This window comes from Danio rerio, chromosome 11, assembly GCF_049306965.1.
Source record: "Danio rerio strain Tuebingen ecotype United States chromosome 11, GRCz12tu, whole genome shotgun sequence".
In the NCBI taxonomy this organism is placed as follows: domain Eukaryota; kingdom Metazoa; phylum Chordata; class Actinopteri; order Cypriniformes; family Danionidae; genus Danio; species Danio rerio.
In genome coordinates, this window is record NC_133186.1 from 7790001 (window position 1) to 7817500 (window position 27500).

Consider the following 27500-nt stretch of genomic DNA (forward strand, 5'->3'; position numbering starts at 1 on the left):
CCTCATTCCTTCCTTTTTCTCTCTCTCTCCCTTTCTCCCTCCCTCCCTCCCTCCTTTCCTTCCTTCCTTCCTTCCTTCCTTTCTTCCTTCCTTTATCTTTCTTTCTTTCTTTCTTTCTTTCTTTCTTTCTTTCTTTTCTATTTTCACTTTCCTCAATGGTACAGTGATTATCATAGCTATAAAATTACTGTAGTTCAGCACTTTTAAAATAACTGTAATTTAATTGGCATGCATTAAACACATTACTACAAAAACATTGTGTACAATGGAAACCTATTTATTTTAAGACATAAAAAAGCAAAAAAAGGAAAATCTTAATTGTCTTACAAAAAATGAACTTTATTTTATTAGTTTCATATGAAATACATTTATTTTGCTATGTCTTCTTTTTTCTGTGCTCTGGACCAGTTTCATGGGATTCCTTGGTAATACTTTATAAAAACTACACACTACGAATCATTTATTAAGCATTAAAACATAGTGAATTCATTATCTGCTTTAACAGATGTTAATAAGCAGTTTATAACTGCTAATAAAAATGCTGTATTCTTGACTTATTAGCACATATATAATGTGCTTAATGATTGTATTTTCATACTTTGTTGTTATTTTTTTCATTACTAGATTAAGTATTTCATCATTTACAAACTAGTTATTTGAAAGAAGTTGCTGGTTTTTAAAGATAATTCGGAATGCGTAAGTAAATGATTAATAAACTATTTAAATTAACATTTATTCAATTCAATTCATGTTTATTTATATAGTACTTTTACAATGTAGATCGTGTCAAAGCCGCTTCTAAAATAGAAGCACAGATTTCAAGTTCAGTTTATTTCAGGTCAGTGTGGTTTAAATTACACAGCTGAAAGTCCAAACACTGAAGAGCAAATCCATCAATATGCAGCTCCACAAGTCCCACACAGTGTTTATCCGCTTGTTAAATTGTGACGTATCAGTGCATATGGAATACTGTTTCTGGGTCCAAGCCGCTCATTTGAATTGAGAAAATATTATTACATATTAAAAGTGAAATTTATATAAAATCATGGCATACAAAACAGGACTAGCTGCATCACAAATACCAAAATTGTAACAATTATAAATAAATTATCACTTTCTGGCCATCGGATATTTGGCATGGAGATATACATATATATATATATATATATATATATATATATATATATATATATATATATATATATATATATATATATATATATATATATATATATACATATATATATATATACACATATACATATATATATATATACATATATACATATATATATATATATATATATATATATATATATATATATATATATATATATATATATATATATATACATACACATATATATACATACATATATATATATATATATATATATATATATATATATACATTTATATGTATATATACATGTGTATGTATATATATATATTCGAAAAGTATATATGTATTTATATATATTCGAAAGTATTACATCACTTTGTATTATTACCATTTTTTGAGTCTCCCCATACAGTTTGGTAGAGTGCTCGGAACCGGAAGCCACTTCGTGTGATGTTTCATTTAAGGAGCAGATATATCTTTTTGTTAAGGCATATAATGATAGTTCATTTGTATGTTAATTCTTTGTTAACGTAATTTCATCCAGTTTTGTGACCTAATCTAAAGTGAGGACTATGCTTTATAAATGCATTCTATATTAATTTCTTATTAATTTGAAGATACACAAATGAAACTGTATCAAATGCAATCTTAACTGAAGTAAAATTACTGTACAGTTTAAATATCGCTAAATAACATTGAAATGCTGTATCATAATAAATTGTTAAATTATTATGTTGTTGTCGTTGTTGGTTTATCCAATTCTGTGTTATATTCTGGCTCTCTCGTCATTCGGCAATGTTTAAACTGTACATAAATTTTACTGTTCATATAAGATTACAAATGCGTATTGTTCATTTGATGCTGAGCCTTTAATGGTCATCTATAAAAGATTTACAAATCATAAATAGTCCTCATTTTAGATTTGGTGACAAAACTGGATGAAGTTAATAAAGCATTTATCGACATTTAAATTAACTATTAGTATATGCCTGAATAATGAGATTTAAATGTTTATTTAAATAGTTTATTAATCATTTACTAACTCATCTTAAATTATCTTAACAACCCCCCCCCCCCCCCAAACTTCTCTTAAATACAAATGATTTGTAAATAATGTGATACTAAATTTAGTCAGGAAAAATTAATCAAAGAGCAGTTGTATCTGTAGTTATGAACTGTTTACTAATGTTCATTAATGCAGAGTTAATGCCTAACAAATAATGAATTCACTATTTGCTAATACTTAACAGATGATTTGTGTATAGTTATCATAAAGTGTTACAGATTCATTCATATGTTAAACCAAAACTATTGCACGAAATGGGGATTTTGATAAAAAGAACACTGTGATAGTGTAGAAACTGTGGCCAGATGTTTGTCTTTCTGTCTGTCTGTTTATCCGGTCAAGGTTTGAAAGGACAGTGTATTGGCCCGAAACCTTGAAATAAATAATGTTATCACACTTATCTAGCTAGAGCCTCACTGTAACATCTTAAAACATTCAAACATCCTCTGTGTGTGCCGAAAGAAAGAATAGCATATGTGTTTGGAATGACATATTATAAGTAAATGTTTAACATTTGACAAGCCCACCAATCTCCAACCCGATCCGGCCAAACTAAAATAAAAGTTTTTAAGAAGTATGAATATATCCAAGAAACTTTATGTTTCTGAAAACTGAAACAATCTAGTGCCATAACAGACTATTCAAGTGTTCATATGAAGCCTGCAAGGGCTGACAAGAACTCTGCAGTTGGAGAGGATCTGTAGAGTAGAGGAACAGCTCAATTTTTCTGGTTTTGAGTTTCCCTCCAGCGCAACTTACCATCTGTCCACCTGGAATTCAGATTTCCCTGGTCGATGTCCCTGAGTTCTTATGAAAATCTATACGCCGCTATCTAGAATTCAGCCCGTGTATTTCCCCGCAGCTTTCCCTCGACAACAGCAGATTGATTCGTCTTCATAGGCACATACGCTGTCCTTTTGTACTGTGACAGAACACCCTTTAACCTGTCTCTCTTTCACGTGTTGAAAGTGTCTAACCGCGTTCTTTTTCTCCTCTGACAGCTGTAGCTCTATGCATAATGCCCGTAACCTCATGACATGTTAACTGCATGTGATCATGGACATGATGGTTAATTCATTTTAATCTCTTTTTCCCCCTTGCACTCCTTTCATTCTCTCTTCCAACGCTTAAAATAGAAGTGGAGCAAAAAGGTAAATCACTGACACAATCAGCTCCTTGTTTTTCTTTCTTTAATATATCTATATACACACATTTATTTATTTTTATTTATTTATTTATTTTGTGGTTGTAAAACCTTCCTGTGCCCACTCTTGCTTCTGATAGCAGGCGATAGCGGAAAGGGTCTTGTATTGTAGTAAAGGTCAGTGCGCAAGCAGCAATCAGAGAGAAGCTTTAAAAGAAAATGATAAAGCACAAGTTAAATGTTAGCGGCAATGCAGAGGGTGCGGATGCCCCGTTTCCCCCCCTCCTCCTCTTTTCCTCTACACTCTTTTATTGCCTGTACGAACCCCAGCCCTATTGCCACGAACCCAGCATGCTCTGGTAACAGGTTTCTTCTAGGCTTACACTGCCTCTACTGTTTCTCACTTTCCTTTTCTCCAACTCTCTCTCTGATTCTCTCCCTCGCTTTCCCTCTCTCTTGTTTTTTTTCCACTTACCCTTTCTCCATGTTTGATTATCATGTCTTTGTTAAGAAGAAAGGAAATGCTTTACCCTCTAAAGTGATTGCAACATTAGGCCCGTAGGAAAGACGTTAAAACGGTGGAAAAACTTGTCTCAGGACACAGACTGCCTGAATGCTGCTCTTCTCCGCGTCTGTCTCAAGCCTTATTTAGTTGTCTGCTTTTATTTGCAGGGCAGATTTGTCGTAATTCCTTCCTTTTTGTTTCCTTTGTGTTTGGTTGTGGTTTGATTTCTCCATCACTCCCCTTCAGTATGTCCGAGCAGCAGTGAGCTGCTTGCTTACGGACACATAAAAAACCTGTTTCTGCTTCCGTTTAAGCTTCAATAACCTTCAGATGCAGATTCTTCGCACCTTTTTTTACTGCTTGTGAATGTGGGTAGCTGTTAGACTTCTTAGTGTGTGTTTCTGTCTTCACTGACTGCCCATTTATCAGAGTGATGTAGAGTCAGATGGCCCTTTGCCCTCTGCTTTCAACTGGCGTGAGCTGCGCTTGCTTATGTTTGACTGTTTTCTGCTCTGTTCTTCCCATCACTAGTTTTTGTTTGTCCTGGAACTCTGAAAGCGGTTGGAGATCCGTCGTTTCTATACGAAGCGGAGCAACAAGCGGGGTCGTGGTGCAAAGACCCTCTCCAGGCTGGGGACAAGGTTTATTTCATGCCCTGGACCCCTTACAGAACAGATACACTTATTGAGTACAACTCGCTCGATGATTTTCAAAACTCTCGACAGACTACGACGTATAAACTACCCCATCGGGTCGATGGCACGGGATTTGTGGTATATGACGGAGCGGTGTTTTTTAACAAGGAGAGGACACGTAACATTGTCAAATTTGACCTTCGGACTAGAATTAAAAGTGGGGAGGCGATTATAAATAACGCAAACTATCATGACACTTCGCCGTATAAGTGGGGCGGGAAAACAGACATTGACTTGGCGGTTGATGAAAATGGCCTCTGGGTGATCTACGCCACCGAGCAGAACAACGGTATGATGGTGATCAGCCAGCTCAACCCCTACACCCTCCGCTTTGAGGCCACCTGGGAGACCACATACGACAAGCGGTCGGCCTCCAACGCTTTCATGATCTGCGGAGTTCTCTATGTGGTCCGATCCACCTACGAAGACAACGAAAGTGAGGTCAGCAAGAGCCTGATCGACTACATGTACAACACCAAACTGAACCACGGCGAATACGTCGACATCCACTTCCCCAACCAGTACCAGTACATAGCCGCTGTGGAGTACAACCCCAGGGACAACCAGCTCTACGTGTGGAATAACTTCTACATTCTGCGCTACAATCTGGTGTTTGGGCCACCTGATCCAGCTCACGGTAAGCCCCGTCTCAAATCCGTCTAGCTGCACACACACATAGTCTCTCCCTGGATATCTGTTTAAGTGGTCGCAAGATTTCAGCCACTGAGTTGGTATTCCTCTGGCACCCAAGTCTGTGTGTCAAATGTCACGGATGACTGATTTTTAATTTCAGATTTAATATGTGCTTGATGTATTCCGGAAACCTTTCTCGAGTGCAAAGCAACATCTCGGTGAAGTGGTGGGTCTCAGCAGTAAACAACATCCTAGGCGTTGTTAGCATATAATAAGAGACGCATCCCTCAGGATTTCAAAAGACAGAGCCATTCCTCTCTGGTGTTTAGACTCCAGGGGCTAAACTCCGTCCCGCTGAGAAGGATACCGCTTTCCTCATTGGTAGAAGTTTACCTGTCTGGACAGGAACGTCGGCAGCCTTGCAGCAACAGTAGCTCACCCCCCAGTAGAGTGGATCTCGTTCCCTAACCACCTCAAAACAAACAGCTTACACTTTTACTCGCAGGCCTCTCAGTGTGCTGAAAGATGGCTTCCCGTTGAGAGAAGATCAGTCCTGAAGGTCATGTCAGCTAAAATTTAGCTGTCAAGAGCTGTCAGATCATCTTTACATTTAAAAAAAATATATAATAATCGTAATTACCATAATCCCAGCTCAGCCCAGAGGCCGAGACTCTTACAATACCGCAATAAGACTTGGCGGTAGTGTAGAGGTCAAGCAACGTTACGCAGATTACTGAAGCTTAATAATTCAATATATCAGTGTCTTTCTTCAGCAAAGACCCAAAAGTATCTACCTCTATGATGAATTACTATGAGCATAGTAACTGTACCCGGGGTCATCATGAAACTGTATCCATACTTAGTGTTCTTCGGATTAAGTGTTTCGGATTTAAACATCAGCCAAATTACATGATAATACCTCACAAAGTAAAGAATATCTGAAACATGCTTGTAGCACTGAACTCAACCTTTAAGGCTACCGGTTACTCTAATAGCTAATTACTCTAATGATCCAATGATCATTTTTACATGTTGTTTTCCCCCCTCAGTGTTTATTCAGTTTACTTCTGAAAGGAATTTAAAAGGCTTTGTCTATTAAAAAAGTGTTTTTAAATTATACCCTAAGCCATTTATGACATTGTTATCTATACAAGCTAACTTAATAATTGTAATTAATGCCTTATGTGCCATTAACCCTCAGGGGTCAGAGATCGCACTTAAATTATACTTTCAGGTTTGATTGTACAGATAAGATCAATACGTCAATCAAATCTGTTAGGTGTCTACTTTTTTTGTGTACACTCACAATAGTAACAAAAGAGTGTGTTTTTGCAAAATAAGGAATGTAAATAGTGTAGGCATTCTTTCACTAAAATGTGATGAAAGTCTGCAAAAACAAAACACACAGACATGAGATATACAGTTGAGGTCAGAATTATTAGCCCCCCTTCAAATTTAATTAAATTTTTTTTTTATTATTTCCCAAATTATGGTTAACAGGGCAAGGAAATTTTCAAAGTATGTCTGATAATATTTTTTCTTCTGCAGAAAATCATATTTGTTTTATTTCGGCTGGAATAAAATGAGTTATGAATTTTTAAAACACCATTTTAAGGACAAAATTATTAGCCCCTTTAAACTATATATATATATATATATATATATATATATATATATATATATATATATATATATATATATATATATATATATAATATTTTTTTTACTGTCATCATGGCAAAGATAAAATAAATCAGTTATTAGAAATGAGTTATAAAAAGTATTATGTTTAAAAATGTGGAGAAAAAAAATCTTCTCTCTGTTAAACAGAAATTGGGGGAAAAATAAACAGGGGCTCAAACTTCCACAGATTCAAATCTCCTGAATTCTTCAGGTATTTTTTTTTACAACTTCAGAGTGTTTGGACCTTTTCTTTAATAAATTGACCTATACCGAACAAAGATGACAAAAAAGCTGCTGATTTTAATTGAACTGACCACTATTCGTCTATTCATAATATCCATTAAAAAAAAAAAAGTAAATTACAGTAAAAATACTTTAAACGCATCGTTTTGAAGGCGGTTGGGTTTTGAGTTAGCTGACAGTAGTGAACAGCTGTTTACTGAAACACCATCAAGCCTCGCTAGATCCTCTTGTATGGGCGTGCGTCCGTTATAAAAAACTCACACTTGCGTTATAAAACAAAAATTTGGACCACTATGCTGATATTTTAAAGCAGGGGGTCCAAACTCAGTCCTGGAGGGCCATTGTCGTGCTGAGTTTACTTTCAACTTGCTTCAACACACCTGCCAGAACAATAGTATCTGAAGTAAGAGCTTGATTAGCTGCTTCAGGTGTGTTTGATTAGGGGTGGAGGTAAATTCTCCAGGACACCGGCCCTCCAGGACTGAGTTTGGACACCCCTGTTTTAAAGAGTTCACACAAAGACGCGGGACACGCGCAAACTAGTTTTAACTTTAATCTTGTTACCTTTACATTTGCGTGATGGTTTGCTTTACACAGCTGAGCATGTAGTCCTAGTTGAGGTGCAGCAGCTGGAAGTGCAGCCACGGTTAAGTCTGTATTTAACAGTGAGGCTCTTTTAGAGTAATCAATAATAGAAAATGGGAAATGCAATTACACCAATCATTTTTTTTTCCTTTATTTTTTATGCCAAGAACAAGTTACATTATTTATACAGAAAATTGAGATTTTATATACATTTTATACATATAAAAACCTACTTTAACGACCCCTAAATACACTGCCTAAAGAACGATAAAAATAAATAAATAAATAAAAATGAAAGGAAAATTATAAAAAAATATTAATAATAATGAATTTTTAAAAAATGTAAAAAAAAGGGCTGCCAAATCTTAAAAAAAATAAATAAATAAAAAAATAAATACATACATAAATAAATAAAATAATTATAAATACATATAGAAATAGAGTGACAACAGTAATGGGTGATTCAATGAGGGATAAGGCTGTGCTATCTTACAATGGTAAGTTAACATAGAAGAAGCTTGAGATTCTGGACAGAGAAAGAAAGGACAAAGAAAAAAGATTCCAGTTACATACAAGACAGTCACATTATTCCCCAGGAAGTACACTTATAGCAGAGAAATATGTTAATAATGGTTGCCATACATATGAGAATTTGCTAGAGCCTCTAATTGAATATTTAATTTTTTCCAAGTGTAAATATGACATCAGATCTTGAAGCCAGTGTGATGCTTTAGGTGGATTTAAAGATTTCCAGTGCAGTAAAATTTGTCTGCGAGCCAGCAAAGGTGCAAAGGCTATTATGTTTTGTTGTCTTTGAGTCAGACTCAGTTTGTCAGGTGGAAACACCAATCATTTTAATATAAAACATTTTTAATATTGAAATCAAATAATTACAGTACAATAATGAAGTTAATTTTAAGCTCGTGAAACCACCTGCAGCATCGCTTTGGCCCACTGGTTGTGAATCCCTGATTTAAATGATGTGTGTGCTTTCGGCTTCACTTTTCACTGCCGAGTGCAGCTCATGTTATGGCTTCATTAATGTAGAAAAGCTGAATTAAGATCGTGTGTTGGGTCGAATCGAGATCACAATCTTTTTTCGATTAATCGTGCAGCTCTACTACAAAGACAACACTTTAAAAGACGCCTGTGTAAAGCAACCCACTAACTTTTGGAACAGAGCCAAAAGACCTCTCCGGTGGCTGTGGATGACATTCATCCACCATATTACTATCTGCACTTCTTATTATATCAGACTTATTTTTGAGATTGGGATAGAATCTTCTGAGTCATTCCTAGCTTTCCTTTAGCCTGAAGCAATTACTAGCGCTGAATTAAAACCATCGAACAAATTCATCCCCGCACAAGCAAGCAATTAAGTAAGAAATATCAACTCAATATCATTTCAGATGCAAAGTATTAGGGCTTAAATATAAAATTCATTGAGCATTTCTCTGGGGTGTTACCTCAGAGGGTTCGAATCTTTCATTAAGGAAATGTTATCACATTGTTACCACAATGTATCCACTTGTGGTTCACACTTATACGGTGTGGCTGATTGAATACGCCTGTGTATGTTCTGCCTCTCTTTTAGCTGCTTGTAAAGGAAGTAATTAGCTCTACAATCAGTGCTGATGAAGGACAAAAACATGCTAATTTCACTAGCATTAGCTCCTGTGCCGCGCGCAAGTTGAATGATACCCCCATCCCCACTTGAATCTAATCTGCCATCATTTGTATACTGATGTGTTTGCTCTATTTTAGATGTGGTGATTATCTCATCATCTCAATAATCAGCACACTCACACAGCCATCAGAGTTGTGATCTGTAGAGTTGATGTTTGCTACACTTTACTTTGATAGCTGTGAAATTACCTTGATTTTGAGACTTTGATACTACTGGAGAATGTAGGACACAATAAGGCTTCTCCTTTATGGTAGGAAACCCCTCCCCTTTAAGTCAGAGAGCAAGATAAGTCCCCCTCTTTTAGAGTGATTATGAGATTAATTGGCAGGCTATTTTGGGCAAAACACATTCCTGAATGGCATTCATGCGAAGCCAGAAATTCGACTTTTGAAATGAAATCTGGTTCATTTTTATTTTTGTCTGACCAAGAACTGCACAGTGAACTTGACTGGGAGAGTGTTTGGTTAACATGTAATGTCAACAACCCCCCTTGATTTACAGTTAAAGTCAGAATTATTAGCCCCCTTGAATTATTAGTCTCCTGTTTGTTTATTTTTCCCCCAATTTCTGTTTAATGGAGTAGATTTTTTCAACACATTTTTAAACAATAGTTTTAATAACTAATTTATTTTATCTTTGTCATGATGACTGTAAATAATATTTGACTAGATATTTTTTCAAGACACTTCTATACAGCTTAAAGTGACATTTAAAGCCTTAACTAGGTTAATTAGGTTAACTAGGCAGGTTAGGGTAATTAGGCAAGTTGTTGTTTAACAATGGTTTGTTCTGTAGACTAGCAAACAAAAATATAGCTTAAAGGGGCTAATAATTCTGAACTTAAAATGTTTTTTTTACTATGTTTATTCTAGCCAAAATAAAACAAATACGACTTTTTCTTGAATAAAAAAAAAATATTATCAGACATACTGTGAAAATTTCCTTGCTTTGTTAAACATAATTTGGGAAATATTTAAAACAAGAAAAGAAATTCAAAGGGGGGCTAATAATTCTGACTTTAACTGTATATGCTTCTTAATGACAAGCTTAAATACTTAATACCACATTTATAGACTTGGTTGATCAGTATAAATGACAATAATTCATCATTCTGAATGATATATTCTGTATACTTAGTCTTGCGTGCCTGTGCAGAGCAAACAGTAGATCTAGATTACTCAATTTGTGATGGTATCAATAACCACAGGTCAGTATTAACTGTGATTTGCTCATTTGCGACAGATGCTATTTGGCTTAATTAGAGGTATTTATTTAGAAATTAAACTCTTGATTATACTTTAACATCAATGTAATTAGGGCTGTAAATACAGTCAGTTCATTTATTTTTCCATTAAAAGGTAACTTTTGCTTCTTTAAGTTCTAATCCTAAGACATAGAACCACACATACTCAAAGGCCTGAAACTCTTATTTCAGGATTAATATTCAGATTAAATATTACACATTCTGCTTTATTTTCTGTTTATTTTTGATCAAATTTGCAGTGATGTTGTGCAGTTTATTTGTTAGTACGAGACTTACACTACCTGATAAAAGTCTTGTCGCCTATCCAAGTTTTAGAAACAGCAAATAACTTGACTTCTAGTTTGGTATCCAAAGTGGCTTATATGAAAGGCCTCTAGATTGCGTATATTTTACCAAAATAAAATATGATCAAGCCTTGATTTTTAATTATTTAATTAGAACAGTAATGTCTGACTTTGCTTAGACAAAAGTCTTGTCACTAAACAGAAATAATGTCCAGTATAGAATGTAAAGTCATAGTGCAATGGATAAAGAATTAATATTGTCTGTGACTCATATGAGCTTGGAGGAGACATAAATCTCTGCAATTACTTAAATAACTTATTAATAAAGTCATCTGGAAGGCAAAGAACACGTTCTAGCAGGACTCCCAGAGTTCATCAAGATTATTTGGATTCATCTTCAATGCCTCCGCTTCATCTCAGCCCAGACATGCTCAATAATGTTCATCTCTGGTGACTGGGCTGGCCAATCATGGAGCACCTTGGCCTTCTTTGCTTTCAAGAACTTTGAATTGGAGGCTGAAATATGAGAAGGAGCGCTATCCTGCTGAAGAATTTGCCCTCTCCTGTGGTTTGTAATGTAATGGGCAGCACAAAAGTCTTGATACCTCAGGCTGTTGATGTTGCCAACCACTCTGCAGATCTCTCACACACCTCTTACAGAATGTAAAACCAAACCATGATTTTGCCTTCGCCAAACTTGACTGATTTCTGTGAGAATCTTGGGTCCATGCGGAGGTCTGCAGTATTTGTGATGATTGGGATGCAGTTCAACACATAATTAATCAGGAAAAATCGACCTTCTGATACTTTTCCAAATGATCAACTAGAAGTCAAGTTATTATTTTATTGCTCTTACAACTAGGATTTATGACTAGTCTGTTGTCAGGTAGTGCAGGGGTTCCCAAACTTTTCAGCCCGCGACCCCCAAAATAACAATGCCAGTGACTCGCGACCCCCAATATCCTCTGAGGTGGTTATAAATACAGAAACCTTGCATGCAATGACGCAGACACACCAATTAAATTTGTGTCAGTGCTTAAAATGTGCCAGAAAGTATAACCTGATGTTATAAAATCAAAATGCATCTGACGCTATTGCTGCCTTTGATACAATGTTATTACCCCAGGGGTCGCAATCCAAAAGAACTAGTAACTATAAGCTACTATAGTAACTATATAGTATATAGTAACGATAAACGACTATTTTTATTTTCAGTATTGTTATGGATAAAATATGTTAATTCTAATGGTTTAATAAAAATAAATAGATTTTTGGAAATCACCAGGCGACCCCCCTTCATTGCCCCGCGACCCCTCGGGGGGTCCCAACCCCCACTTTGAGAACCACTGAGGTAGTGTATACGGAAAATGCCAGAATAGGTACAAACTTGCGTGTTTTATTTTTATATTTATTTTTTTGTTAGTTATTAAGTAAAAATTAAGCATTAAACAGCTTCTTAGTGAAATAAATGATTTATTGTAAATGCATGTCACTAAACAGAGTTGCATCTTGCCTGATCGCTTGATCGGATCACTCAAAATGTTACTTAAAACCAGCCATTAACATACACAGTTAAAGTATAAATCATTTGTGCAATGTATACCACACATAAGCTAGAATACTTGCTAGATTTCTTGTTTGCTTCCCTGATCGATTGTTCCTTCAAGTGGAATGCAGGCATAAGATATTAGCATGATATCTCGTAAAAATCCTAAATAGTATCATGTACGTCATTTGTTGAAAGAGAAAATGATTAAAACCAGCAGCATATTCATACTGGAATCATCTTTCATAATGGGGAATCATCTTGACGCCAAAGAGACAGACAGCATTTATATTTGCCATCTGAATCGGGCTGGAAAACACACATTACGCTGCTTGCCACTTAATCTCATTTTTGCTCATCATTAATGGAATTAGTTTGACACTGATTGTGATAATTGCCGTGTGATATTACGCTGCTGATGGTTAGCGAAATTTATGCAGAGCCTGCTCCTGCTTGCAAAAAATACTGTTTTGTGTTCAGAAGACCACTAATGGATTTGACTTTATTTTAGTCTCGCCTCTACTGCCACTTGGAGAGATTGCTCAGTGGCCTATATTTTCGTCCAAGACCCTCCTTGAATTAAAAATTATTACTCTTGCTGCCAGTGCTACATTTTCTATTACATGCAAATGTGCACTAATGTGAGTTTCACCTTCTTTCTTTGCCCACAACCTGTCAGTCTCCCTCTTGGTGCCATTTTTAACCCCTCCCCCAGGCCAACCATTTATTTAAATCCCAGCGCCACAGCACCACCCATTTCAACTCTCAGTTAGCTCCTCCCACAAACTCTATGCAATGATACTTCAGAGTGTTTATCCTTTAATTTTTAATTTTATTATTAAAAGAGTTAAATAATTTTAGATTTAGTTTCTTTAGATTAAAGAAGTTTAAGAATATGCTTATTCTTAAAGAGATGCATTTTATTTCATATTTCACCAAAATATGAAAATTCAATCATCGATTATCAACCTCAGCTTGTTCCAAGCCTGCATAAGTTTTTTTTTTTTTTTATTCTGCTGAACACAAAATAAGGCACTCAAAAACATTTTAGTAATGATCTCCACTTATGTCTACAGTATTGATGTTTACTATACAGAAAAAAACAGAGTTTTGCTGCTTGTTCAAACTCGGGCTGGATGATATTGAAAGAATATGAATGTAATTTCACAAGATAACTGTAGTAACTCTTTAACATCCATTTTACTTTTGGATACTGTAGGTGAGTACAGAATATACATAATTACTCAAAAATGCATAAAACCAACAAATTAAAGCACGGATTGAAACAATAAACGATGATAAAAAATAAAATAAATCATTTTTAATTGTTTCACATTTAAAATAACACTGAATGTACTCTTTTTTTTTGTATAAACACAATCGTTGTTTGTTAAGGTGGCCAAATTCTTGTCCAAAATTGTTTAAATTCACTTGAAATCTTACCCACAGGCCTTGAAAACACATCAAAATCAAATATATATCATACTATTATAATAGGTTTAAACTTTGCAATCAAATAATGTACAGGTGAAGTCATAATTATTAGACCCCCCTTTGAATTTTCTTTTTTTTTTTTTTTAATATTTCCCAAATGATGTTTAACAGAGCAAGGACATTTTCACAGTATGTCTGATATTTTTTTCTTTTAGAGAAAAATGTATTTACTTTATTTTGGCTAGAATAAAAGCAGGTTTTAAATTTTTTAAACACTTTTTTAAGGACAAAATGATTAGCCCTTTTAAGCTTCTTTTTTATTTTTTTAAATTTATTTATTTTTTGATAGTCTACAAAACTCTCCTGTCTACAGTCTACTGTCATCATGGCAAAGATTAAATAAATCAGTTATTAGAAATGAGTTATTAAAACTTTTATGTTTAGAAATGTGTCTAAAAAATCTCTCCGTTAAACAGAAATTGAAAAAAAAAAACAGGGGGGCTAATAATTCAGGGGGGCTAACAATTCTGACTTCAACTGTAGTATATTTAGGACAACATTATTATTTTATATTTAATCCATTTGAATTTGTGAAAACAAATGTAACACTTTATTTTGATGGTCCCTTTGAGTATTAGTAGACTGCTTAATATATGTTTATACAGACATTTAACTGACTATAAGAAACTTTGCAAGTACATGTCAACTCAGACTAAACCTAACCCCAACCTAACAGTCTACTTATAATCTAATGAGAATTATATGGCATACAGATGCAATGTACAAAATTAAAATTCCACAAACGGACCATCAAAATAAAGTGGGACCAAACAATTAAGTAAACTTCAATTTGTGTTGAGACATAAAGAAATTGCGTGGAGCCCTGCAATGTTTAACACTGTAAGTCAATAGGTTTCAACAGCCATTTGATAATCACTATACACTGTAAAAACTGATTAGTTATTTAAAGCGAGTAAACCAATTGCCTTAAAAGAAACAAGTTGAGTTTACAAAAAGAATGTAGGTAAACCTATTGTTATATGGAACTGGTAAGTTAATTTTTATTATTATGCAAATTGTATTCACTTCAAAAAATTTAAATAAACTAATACATTTTTCCTAATACACACTTTTTATATTAGTTTTTTTCCAGCTTTTCTGTAGCAAGCTAAATCAAAGTAACTAAAATAAATCTGCTCTTCCAGACTCCGGTGTGTCCTCTAAATTCAATACGGGCTATAATTGTTGATTTTATAGACTTAATGAAGCACCAAATATGTAATATTGTAATAATTACAGTAATTAATTGAAAACAGACATGCTAAAATAGTCTGACATTGTAAAAAAAGAATTAGTTGACTTTTTAAAAAATGAGTACAATAGGCATAATTATAAAAATTAAGTCAACAATGGGTTAAATTACCTTATTTTTGTAAAGTCAACTTGTTGCTATTAAGGCAATTGTTTTACTCACTTTAAGTAACTAATCACTTTGTACAGTGTATAAAAAAATATCTTCCTTTATGTTTAACTAAAAAAAGTAATTAATGTAGGTTTGGAACAATCTGTTGGTGAGTAACTGATTAGCAAATATTAATTTGTGAGTGAACTAATCCTCATAGCTAACGTAAAAGTAAAGTAAAGGGGTTCATTCCGCTGTGGTGACGCCAGATTTTTAAAGAGACTAAGCCAAAAAGAAAATAAATGAATTAATGAACACTTAAAAAAAGTCTACAAAACACTTTGATTGACATTTTCCCTTTGTACATGTCATCAGAGGGGGAAAGCCCCGCCCATTAGCCCCTCCTTATTGACATAGGGCGTTAGTCTTATTTTTGAATTTGCCACTTTACTGACACATAGGCATTTGCAGCTACGCTCTCTTTTGAAAAAGAGCACAAGCTCATTTGAATTTAAAGAGACAGTCCCCAAAACGGCGCAATTCAGATCAAAGCCTAAAAAGGGAAGTTTTAAAAAGTTATAATGCATTATTTGTTGGGTATTTTGAGCTGAAACTTCACATACACACTCTAGAAACATCAGAGACTTATTTTACATCTTGTAAAAAGGGGCATAATAGGTCCCCTTTAATTTGAATATTTAGGTTGAAATTGTTCTTTGTTGCAGAGGCAATTTTGCCTACTTTTTTGACACTGAACTGACAGTTTTTTGAGCTTAATGCGAGTCAGACATTTCCACTACAGCGCCGCAGACATACTTATCTTGAGAGAAAATTAATACCTGTACCAATAAGTCAGATTTCCAACGCATTCTCTAAAATAAAAGACTAAGTGCTATGAGACAGCTGAAGTATCCATTTACTGCCCACGTTTAGTTAAAGCAGAATTAAACCTGAAAGCACAAAGGGCAATAATGTCAAAGTTTGAAAACACAAAAAAGCGCCATGCTACTAGAATGGTATTTTGCATATATATTGGCACTAATATGGCTTTCTGAACATATTGCAGTATTTTATATGTGCTATAATACCATGAAAGAAAGTATCAGCGGATAGCCTCTTATAACATAACTTTTGGAATTGAAGGATGAATAAACTTTAGTCTATAGAATCTTTAGAATCTTCTAGTCTCTTTTAGCACGTTCAATACCTTTTTGAGTTGAAGTGTTTTGATATCTCAGCCTTTGGAGTCTGTGTTAAAAAAACAAAACCTTGATGTGCTCAAAGTGTTTTTCCTCTCTCTCTCCCAGTACATATGGCAGTGCTGTATCTTTTTGAAGACATGGTGAATTGTTGCTTTTAGTGTCTGTAATACAAATGACAGGACATTAGAAAAGTGCATAAAATGTGAAACAATAATAATACATATACATACACTCATCGGCCACTTTATTAGGTACACCTGTCCAACTGCTTGTTAATGCATATTTATAATCAGTTAAACACATGGCAGCCACTCAGTGCATTTAGGCATGTAAACATGGTCAAGAATCTGCTGCAGTTCAAAGCGAGCATCAGAATGGGGAAGAGAGGTAATTTAAGTGACTTTGAACGTGGCATGGTTGTTTGTGCCAGATGGGCTGGTCTGAGTATTTCAGAAACTGCTGATCTACTGGGATTTTCAGTCACAACCATCTCTAGGGTTTACAGAGAATGGTTTGAAAAATAGAAAATATCCTTTGAGCGGCTGTTCTGTGGGTGCAAATGTCTTGTTGATGCCAGAGGTCAGTGGAGAATAGCCAGACTGGTTCGAGCTCAAGGCAACAGTACCTGAAATAGCCACTCGATACAAACGAGGTATGCAGAAGAACATCTCTGAACACACAACACTTCCAACCTTGTGGCAGATGGGCTACAGCTGCAGAAGACCACACTGACTGCCACTCCTGTCAGCTAAGAACAGGAAACTATGGCTACAATTTGCACAGGCTCACTAAAATTGGACAATAGAAGATTGGAAAAGCGTTTCCTGGTCTGATGAGTCTCGATTTCTGCTGCGACATGGTAGGGTCAGGATTTGACGTCAACAACTTGAAAGCATGGATCCATCCTGCCTTGTATCAACGGGTTTTGGCAGCTGCTGGTGGTGTAATGGTGTGGATGTTATTTTCTTGGCACACTTTAGGCTCATTAGTACCAATTAAGTATCCTTTCATCGCCACAGCCTACCTAAATATTGTTGACTATGTTCATCTCTTTATGACCACAGTGTACCCATCTTTCAGTAGTAAAATGTGCCATCTTATAAAACGTGAATATTCTCTGACTGGTTTCTTGAACATGACAATGAGTTCACTATACTCAAAAAGATTCGCATCATGGATGTGCAGCCGACAAATCTGCAGCAACTGTGTGATCCTATGTCAGTATGGACCAAAATCTCAGGAATATTTCCAGTGTCTTGTTGAATCGTTGCCACGAAGTATTACAGCAGTTCTAAAGGCAAAAGGAGGTTAAGCCCAGTACTAGTAAGGTGTACCTAATAAAGTGGCCGATGAGTTTACAGTATATAAATCATGCTTTATTTTTGAAAGAAAGAAAGAAAGAAAGAAAGAAAGAAAGAAAGTTAGAAAGAATGAAAGGACTTTAAGCACATGGCTATTGGGTAGTGTTACTGTAGTTATTATTATGAAGTATTATTAAATCTCTATTATTTTAGACTAGAGCTCTAGTAAAGTGGTCTGCGAATGTGGTTTCCGTTTTTAGTTTAACAGGCTTCTCTCATCTGTGGTTTAATTCTGGAACACCGAGCTGAAGCTTGTTTTACAGCCATCATGAAAAACAGCCAGAATCCGGAGTTAAAAAAAGCCAATAATGGCACACCAGTCATGCCAACCGTGTCAAAACTCACACACATGGGTGAAAACCATAAAGATCGGGGTCTGCAGGTAAAGGCGTTGCAGCTGTTTTTGCACCGTTTTTATCTGAACCGGAGCTCGAGCTGGTCAGTTGACACTAATTCACAGTAGGCTGGTCACATCTAGCCTCAGAAAGAAAGCCTTTTCTTTCACTCGATCAATTTCTTTTTCCCCTTGCAAGAATACATGGAGATTCTCTCGCACCCATGCTGCACTCAAATCTCTCACACTTCTATGGGCCACTTCATCAGTGGGTTTCTTAGCAGCGTGCTGTCATTCACCAAATCTGGATATCAGATAGTGAAAGCAGAAAGTGAGGTTTAGAGGGTTTTCTGGGCTCCTGTATTCATTCAAATGGTAATTTGTGCTAGCTGCACTGTAAAAAAATTACAGGTTATATCTACTTAATAAAATTGAGGCAACATATTACAAGTAATAAAATTCAACAAATATAGATTGAGATCAAATTAAAAAAATTAGTTTATTTAAAATCAGCAGGGCCGGCCTGTGGCATAGGCAGTATAGGCAAATGCTAAGGGCGCTGTACATCCAGGGGGCGCCAGAAATGAGCGGGGTTAAGTTGGTTTTGTTTACAATATTCCTGACAGATACAGTGATAGATGGCAATAACTCAAAAACCTCTTACCCTAAAAAGATCTAAAGTGTGTTTCCTACAAAAAGACAAAGCTGGTTATGTTTAACAGCTGTCTTTAGCCTGGGATATGCGTTTAGCCGGGAGAGCTGAGCTCGCGCGGAGTGGAGCTCTCCGCAAGGGACCGTCGGAAAAGTGCTTATTTTTTTCTTTTTTTTTTTTTTTTGCTCTATCCTGCGTGTTTTATTTTTAACACAACTAATTTTTTCTTAAATGAGCACAACAGTTACTAAAGTAGTCGAATGCTTCATTCATTCATTTATTATAGATCTGTGCATTCTTACATGAACACCTCTGTTAAATAACTATAGTAACTTTAATCAATATGCAAATACAATTGAAAGTTAAATAGATTTTATAGCTTTATTTAATTTCTGTATAGGCCATTGATTTTAATAAGTTAAACCTTTTATTTTATTGTCAATATTTTCTATTGTTTGCTATGTATTCTATCTTTTGAAGCTATTTGTTGTCCCATATTTTAACATCCCAACGTTGATAGATATGACATAACATTGCTAATCATTAAATAGCTATAGTGCTATCTGTTAGTATTAACGTCAGCTAATGTTATGGAAGGGCATAGATGTTTTGGAAAATAGTAATATTAATGTAACTACCCCATCATTCCTTCCTCAAGCAAATGTGTAAATGTTAGATCTATTCAGCAATAATGTTAATTGCATTGGCATATTTATCTGACGTTTTCCCAGCTTGTAGTAGTCGATCAAAAAGCTATTTAACTTCTTATGACTTTACAGTGGAATTTACTGCAATTTGACGGGGCGCCACCTGAAATCTTGCCTAGGGCGCCAAATTGGTTAGGGCCGGGCCTGAAAATAAGTCATTTAGAATGAGTAACAATACTTAAAGATGCCATATACCGCATTGGATTTAATAAGTTCAATTGTTCTCTGATATCTACATAGTAGGTTTATGGCTTCAGTAAGTAAAAAAAAAAATATCCAGAAATTGTTTAATAAGCTAACTTATTACTTCATAAAATGCTCCTAGAATCAAAAGGTCCATGATTGACCATATATGGTTCTGAAGCAATTTTTAACATGCCTTTTGCTATTGTTGTCCAGTAACGGATAGTAAAGAATTTTGGGCTCGCGTTTTAAAAATAAAAGTCCCACATACATAGTGAACGAAATATGTTTAAAATAACTAAGGGAGAAAAATTATCACTGTTGTATCACTAGAAAACGTTTGGCTTATCAAATGCAGCCTGAGGCGTGCATATTAATGATTTCAGAGCTTTTTTTAATGCTCTCAGAACTGCATATGAGTTGGTGCGCTCTTGAGGCCGCGGCTGCTCGTCAGGTCCGGATGAATGATGTAAAGTTGGCATACATGCGAGTGAGGAGGGCATGGTCCGTAAGTTCCGTCACAGTTTGTTTGGTCTTCTGATTGGCCGGTTGTCCAACAGGGTTTTACACTTGTGGAATTTACATGAGAATGAGAAAACAGCGATGTCTGAGTCTCACAGTTTGTCCATTTTCAAATACTGATCTTATATTATTCTACTGTACCTTGGCATGCCCAGATTTTCATTATAGGGCACCTTAAAAAAAACTGATTAATTAAAATACTAAAAAAATATTAAAATAATTACATTTTAAATGAAAAAATTGGGTTTATTGGACAGAAATAACCACAATGTTAACAAAAACCCATTTATCATGTTGATTTAACACATTTGCATCATTTTTACATGGAGTAATTTGTGTTAAATCAACATAAAACGTGTTTTCATTAACATTGGGTTTTTTGGACAAAAATAAAACACAACATTAGTGAAAACATTTTTATTTTTTATTTTGATTCAACATATTTGTAGTCTGTTCAGCAGCTGTGAAAAAAAAAACACCTTATGTCTACTCAATTAAATCGAGAGAACAGTTCACAAGCAGTATTATTTATTGTATACAAACATGCACTTAGTTGAAATGAATTAAATTCACTTATTTAATAACCAGTCATTCAAATATGTGTAACTGCAAACAGCACTTAAGAAATACACACATTGTAAACAAAAATATTGGCTTTATTGGACAAGAAATAACCACAATGTTAATGAAAACACCTTTATTTGTCTGCTCAGCAGCTGTAAAAAAATAACCCATATGTACTCAATAAAAAAAGTGAACAAACTACAAGCAGCATTATTATTCAATTCAACAAGTACAGACTGAGTCAGTATTAATTGAATCAGCTTAAATTTGCAGAGCCTGTTCAGCAGCATGGTACGGAGCCACAAAAAAGATTAATAACAATCTCATAATAGACAATATGTTGTTATATGACAACATCCTATAATATACAATCAATAGTCTACTTTCAAACAAGTGGACTTTAATCATCTTTTTTGAACATCATAGTTTCAAATAACTGGACATTGTTAAACAGTGTGAATTCAAACATCTGGGAAAAACTTAAATCATAAGCTTAAAAGGAGAAATTTGACAGATTTGAAGCATCCAGATCCTATAGGCTTTTATTATTTCCTTTTTTAATACATCAATGGTATTATTCGCCAGAATAATGCAGATTTATTGAACCAAAGATGAACAGTTTGAAGTGCATCATTTGATTAATAAAACAATCAACATTTTCCAATGTAAAGTGCAAAGATTGTTTGTTGTACACTGATAAGTGTTCTGTGTTTTTCTTGCCCGTGGCATTGCATTAGTTATGTATCATGATTATGGAGACAGGAGATGCAGAAGATGAGAGAAAATATATGTTCAAACAACTGTGATTCAGCTCTTAAATAAGCTCTTGAGATATAATGAAGTTTGAAGGTCTGAAGGCAAGCTGATTAAATAATTTATTAATTACTCTTTATTATTAAGCACTGTGCGGTAAGAATCCCGAAGGTTTCAAGCTTGATGAGATACAAATGTGGCAAGGAGTGTATATATCATGTATAAATGTATATATGTATAAATGTATATAAATGTATATATACATGTATAAATGTATATATATATATATTTATATAACACACACTGATATATATATATATATATATATATATATATATATATATATATATATATATATATGTATATATATGTATACTGTATGTGTATGTGTGTAATATATATATATATTAGGGGTGTAACAGTTCACAAAAATCATGGTTCAGTTCGATATGATACAGTGGTGTCACGGTTCGATACGTTTTCGATACAGCATAAAAAGAAAAAGCCAGAGGATTTCTCTGGTTTTAATTTTTAATGTATTAAAATTAACATTATAAACGTATGATCCTGTTTTTTTTTTTTTTTTCTTTTACTTTAAACAGTGATAGAGCTCTACTTCTGGGGTTTCTGCTTATCAGCAAATAAAACAAATTCTTCTTTATACTCAAAACCAAAAAGCTTCCCATAAAAAAATACATGTAATTATGTAGTAGTTAAACATATAAAAATAAAACTACAATTTAGTTCTTAAATGGAATTTCAATCTATTTTTAAATATTTTCAGAAAGATGAGTGTGCACCTTATATATATATATATATATATATATATATATATATATATATATATATATATATATATATATATATATATATATATATACATACATACATACATACATACATACATACATACATACATACATACATACATACATACATATATATATATTTCTTTTATATGTACATTAGTAGCTTACGCTATACCATCCATTAATGTGGCAGTATGTTGTGTTGTCACAATGAAAATTTAAATTAAATAATTTCATTGTATTTTCAATTTTGGCAGACACTTAGCGAACAGTGTTTTATAATGAAGTTGTTAATCTGGTTTTTATTTTAATTTCCATAGTTTATTTGATTTATTTAAAATTGGCAGGATTTACCTTCCATTATCTCTTGTTCAATCCACTTAGTAACATTTATTCATTCATTCATTTTCTTTTTGGCTTAGTCCCTTTATTACTGCAGGGTCGCCGCAGCGGAATGAACCGCCAACTAATCCAGCATGTTTTTACGCAGCGGATGCCCTTCCAGCTGCAACCTATCTCTGGGAAACATCCACACACTCATTCACACTCATACACTACAAACAATTTAGCCTACCCAATTAACCTGTACGGCATGTCTTTGGACTTTGGGGGAAACCCGGAGGGAACCCACGCGAACGCAGGGAGAACACGCAAACTCCACACCGAAATGCCAACTGACCCAGCCGAGGCTCGAACCAGCGACCTTCTTGCTGTGAGGCGACAGCACTACCTACTGCGCTACTGCGTCCCCAATTAGTAACAATAATAAGAAAAAATAGTTCAAAGTTTGAACAGACACTAAATTCTAAAATATATAAATGCAACAAATAAAAGTTAAAATTATGAAAAATTCGGGAAATGTTCTTTATACTAAAGATCATACTGTATATGTAAACATGCCTAGCTTTTTGGAAAATTAAGGAGATTTAGAACATATTATGTTAATGTAAATAATATGTTTTATATATAATATTGCGCCTGAATTGTGTTTTTGGCTGTAAGAATGCATCTACATGTGTTTCATGTCGCTGGTAAGAGTTTTCACAAGATAATTAATTAATATTTTTACTAATTATTCGTTTATTTCATATAGTTATTCAAAAAATAGTTAGTTTTGTTTAGTTTTTATTTTTATTAAGATTTTTCATTGTTTATCAGTTATAGAAAATGTTTATTTTGACCAATAGTTTTAGTATTAGTTTTAGCTACTATTTTTAGTTTACCAAACATAAGACATTATTAGTCCAAATAATAATTTTACTCATTATTCCTTTTCAGCACCACCTATATCAGAAGCATCCACATCGCCAAAGGTACTCAAACCAACAACCACTACCACAACCACTACTCAGCCCAAAGGCCAAGTGACTACTATCACCACTACAGGGACCAGAGCTGTTAATAAGACCCCCAAATCACCACCTGTACTTCCCCAAACCACCACGCCACCCTCACTGGAGTCGTTTCCTCCACCTGAGCGCTTCTGTGAGAGCGTAGAGCTCAGGGACATACTGTGGCCGCAGACGCAGAGGGGCATGCTGGTGGAACGACCCTGCCCCAAAGGAACCCGAGGTAGGTGCACATACCTGTTCAAGCGTAACCTGCTGCAGTTTTCCACTCAAGGCTTTTTGAATCGCTATCAGTCACACACAAGTTATTTTGATAAGCATTTAGCCTCTAGGCAGGAAGAAATGTGTCTATTCTCCTAGGATTCACCATTTGAATAAAACCATAAAGCCATGTAAGACTACTGTATGAACTACAGGGATTGCAACCACATTGCAGCATCTTGTTGGTGATGTTCACTACTAATAATATGTAGTTGTTCATAATAATTAAAGTCTGTGTGAAAGAACAATGTGTTTAATTTTTTTTGCTAGTGCAAACTGTTATTCTTTAGATTAACAATTAATCTGTGTAAGTTAATCCACTGAAAAAAATGGTTGTTTGAGTAATCTTCAATTAAAGTCAGACCATCTGATTCCAATTTTGGAACGGCAGTGCTTCATCCAGAATATACTTAACCACGCCACTCTGACCGAGAATGATGCACAAAAGGAAAGCCCCGATCCCTACTCAATATTCTGTTTCAGTTGAAAGTACATCAGCATAGTGAAATAAAAGTCTCAAAACTTTATTTATCATTTATTATTAAGTAGCCATGGAATAATTAAAAATGTGTACAAGCAATCTGGCTGCTTTAAAGGGCACCTATGATGAAAATCCTCTTTTGGAAGCTGTTTGGACAGAACTGTGTGTAGGAATAGTGTGTCCACTGTGATATTGGAGTGATATAAAGATAATAAGTCTCTTTTTTAATTTCCTGATGTTAAAATAGATTAGTAGTTACGCATGTAATCATATCAACAAGACGGGCGCAAAGCAACTAAGCATGGGACGATAACCAGTTTCGAGGTTTAACTCGTTTTGGAAATGTCAAGGTTTTAACACCGTAAAAATGTTCTGGTATTCCATTCCCAAGCTATATGTTAGGGTTTTTTTTTTTATGTATTTTTAGGTGTTGTAAAGAAATCTGTGTTTTTGAAACTTTTTTTGAATGAAAACAGCAGAAGTCAAATATTTTTTTAAATTATTCAGCCTGATTACTGTTCCAAAACATTGTAAATGTTTCTGAAAATAAAATAAAATTGTTAAATAGGGAATTTTTATTTATTTATTTATTTATTTACTTATTTATTTACCCAGTAATTTAAAAATAACTTATTTTAGAGCAATAATCACAAGACCGTGAAACCGTGGTATTTTCATCTAAGGTTATCATCATGTCAAAAACTTATACTGGCCCATGCCTAAAAGAAACTAGGATTTAAAGATCTGTTTAGCTCTCTGTGATCATCAGTCATCATCAAATGTGATCAAAAAGGATTTTTACAAGTTTAAAACATTCTTAAAGCAGTGCAAGTTTGTAATAAAGACAGTAAAAGCACTGTAATTCATCACCACAGCTGCATAATGTCAGTACAATTTTAAAAAAAAAGGATGCTTCAATCCTGGTTTGTGGACGTTAAATCAGGTTTATTTTGTACATGAACATAATGGATACCCATACAGCAGTTCATATTAATGTCTATCCTGTCACATTTGCTGTGCAAAAACAGTGCAAAGTTAACATGTTAAACATGCATACTGTGTGTGACTCATCGTTGCAGAAAGGCTTGAATTAACTACACAACAAATACATCAAATAATCATTGGGAAAGTTCTTGCGTGAGATCTGCTTCCTTCATGTCGGTCACTGTGCTGCTTATCTGATGCAACCAGAGGCACACTTGAACAGGCACATCGAAATGGTGGGCGGGGAGAACTAGTTCATTTGCATTAAAGGCACAGGCAACAAAAACAGCTACATTGTGTTCAAAGCAGAAAACTCCATTATTCTGAAAGGTATAATAAATAAGCTGATTTTACAGACACATTCTGGAGACACAAAATACGCATCTTATATCTTGAAACTGGTGTAAAATAGGTGCCCTTTAAATCACAAAAAACTAAACATTAGTACTGATGTGACTAATAATAATGATGGTTATATTTCTCAGGCACTGCCTCCTACCTCTGTGTTCTCTCCACTGGGACCTGGAACCCAAAAGGGCCAGATCTGAGCAATTGTACATCCCACTGGGTAAATCAAGTCGCACAAAAGGTTTGTAGTTCCCGATTGTTAACATGTGGCCATTTTTAGAGCATAATATCATAAAAATAAGTTACTCTCCAGTGTCATATTTTGAAACTCATTCTTTCTGGATCACTTGCTAAGATGAAGACACATAGCCTTCAAACATCCATTAAGAGTCCGACAATACAGACCGATCTGGTGCTGTTATCAGCATGTGTGTTTTTGTTAATATTCGATGCTTCTTGTAAATAGAACTGATGTGCACATTGGGACACGGATCTTCTTATAGAACACCCACAAAAACGAACTAAAGAAGCATTAACGCTTCATCCACTGAAATCCAGGAAGCGTTTTCGAATGCTATTACAAAGTGTTACCAGTTTCTAATGATAGCTGTAATTGCTCGCGGGGGCTGTTGCTGACTCAGCACGATGATGTCATAATGGGAGTCAGGAGCCTCGTAGATACAAAATGATATTTTTCAGAGCCATGCTGTGAGGTTAATTTGTGTAATCTCTCAGATCCGAAGTGGGGAAAACGCAGCCAACCTGGCGAACGAGCTGGCCAAACATACCAAAGGAGCCATCTTTGCTGGTGACATTAGCTCTACCATGAGGCTCATGGAGCAGCTGGTGGATATCCTAGATGCTCAGTTACAGGAACTGCGACCCAGCGAGAAAGACTCCACCGGCCGCAGCTTCAATAAGGTAGTAACAGGATTTCATTCCGAACATGGTTTTTTAATAAGCAGCAGCATGCCTTGGTACCGTTCAGCGGTACTTTGCTTAAAGGACACTTGACTGTTTAACAGCATCAAACTCATTGTCACTCCCCATCTTGCTTTGAGAGATTAAAGTCAATTCTGGTGCTATATGTTTGATATCCCAAATCACAAGACAATGAAATCGCCATCACCATCAGGGGCATGGATTTGTCTGGTGTGTAATTCTGCTGCTTGCAGTTTTTAAAGGGATAGTTCACCCAAAAAATAAAAATTCTCCCATGAGTTTCTTTATTCTGTTGATCACAAAAGAAGCTATTTTGATGAATCTAGAAAAACCTAAAACAACTAACAGCCATAGCAGGAAAAACAAATATTACGCTGTTAAAAAAAAATCTTTAAAAAAAACGGTCAAAAGACCATTACATTTTAGAAATTAACAATTTCACAGCATTACAAGCAAAAACTGTAAAAATACAGAACATACTTTGTTCCAAAATTCATTAAATTTATTTATTTATTACCGTTGATAATTTGCATTTAAACTGTGAAAAAAACGAATAACAAAACAAAACTCAAAAAAAATATTTTTTTTTGATAATCTGTAACAGTAATTTCTCGCTCCATAATAACAAGTTATTGCTGTCATTTTACAGATTATCACTGTAATGATATAGGTAATTACTGTCATTTTACAGATTATAATTGTAATGATACAGGTAATTACTGCCATTTTACGGATTATAATTGTAACGATGAAG

At 34.7% G+C, this 27500-nt stretch overlaps 1 protein-coding gene across 50 annotated transcripts in view; it reads left to right on the forward strand.

Moving 5' to 3' along the window:
* Positions 1-27500, forward strand: part of adgrl2a (adhesion G protein-coupled receptor L2a) — a 282003-nt gene that overhangs the window by 193028 nt on the left and 61475 nt on the right. For all 50 annotated transcript variants that reach the window (XM_073916317.1, XM_073916329.1, XM_073916304.1 and 47 more), the window contains exons 5-8: positions 4370-5170; positions 23660-23953; positions 25942-26045; positions 26540-26725. In XM_073916317.1, coding sequence (XP_073772418.1) covers positions 4370-5170; positions 23660-23953; positions 25942-26045; positions 26540-26725 — 1385 coding nt within the window. The remainder of the gene's footprint in view (positions 1-4369; positions 5171-23659; positions 23954-25941; positions 26046-26539; positions 26726-27500) is intronic.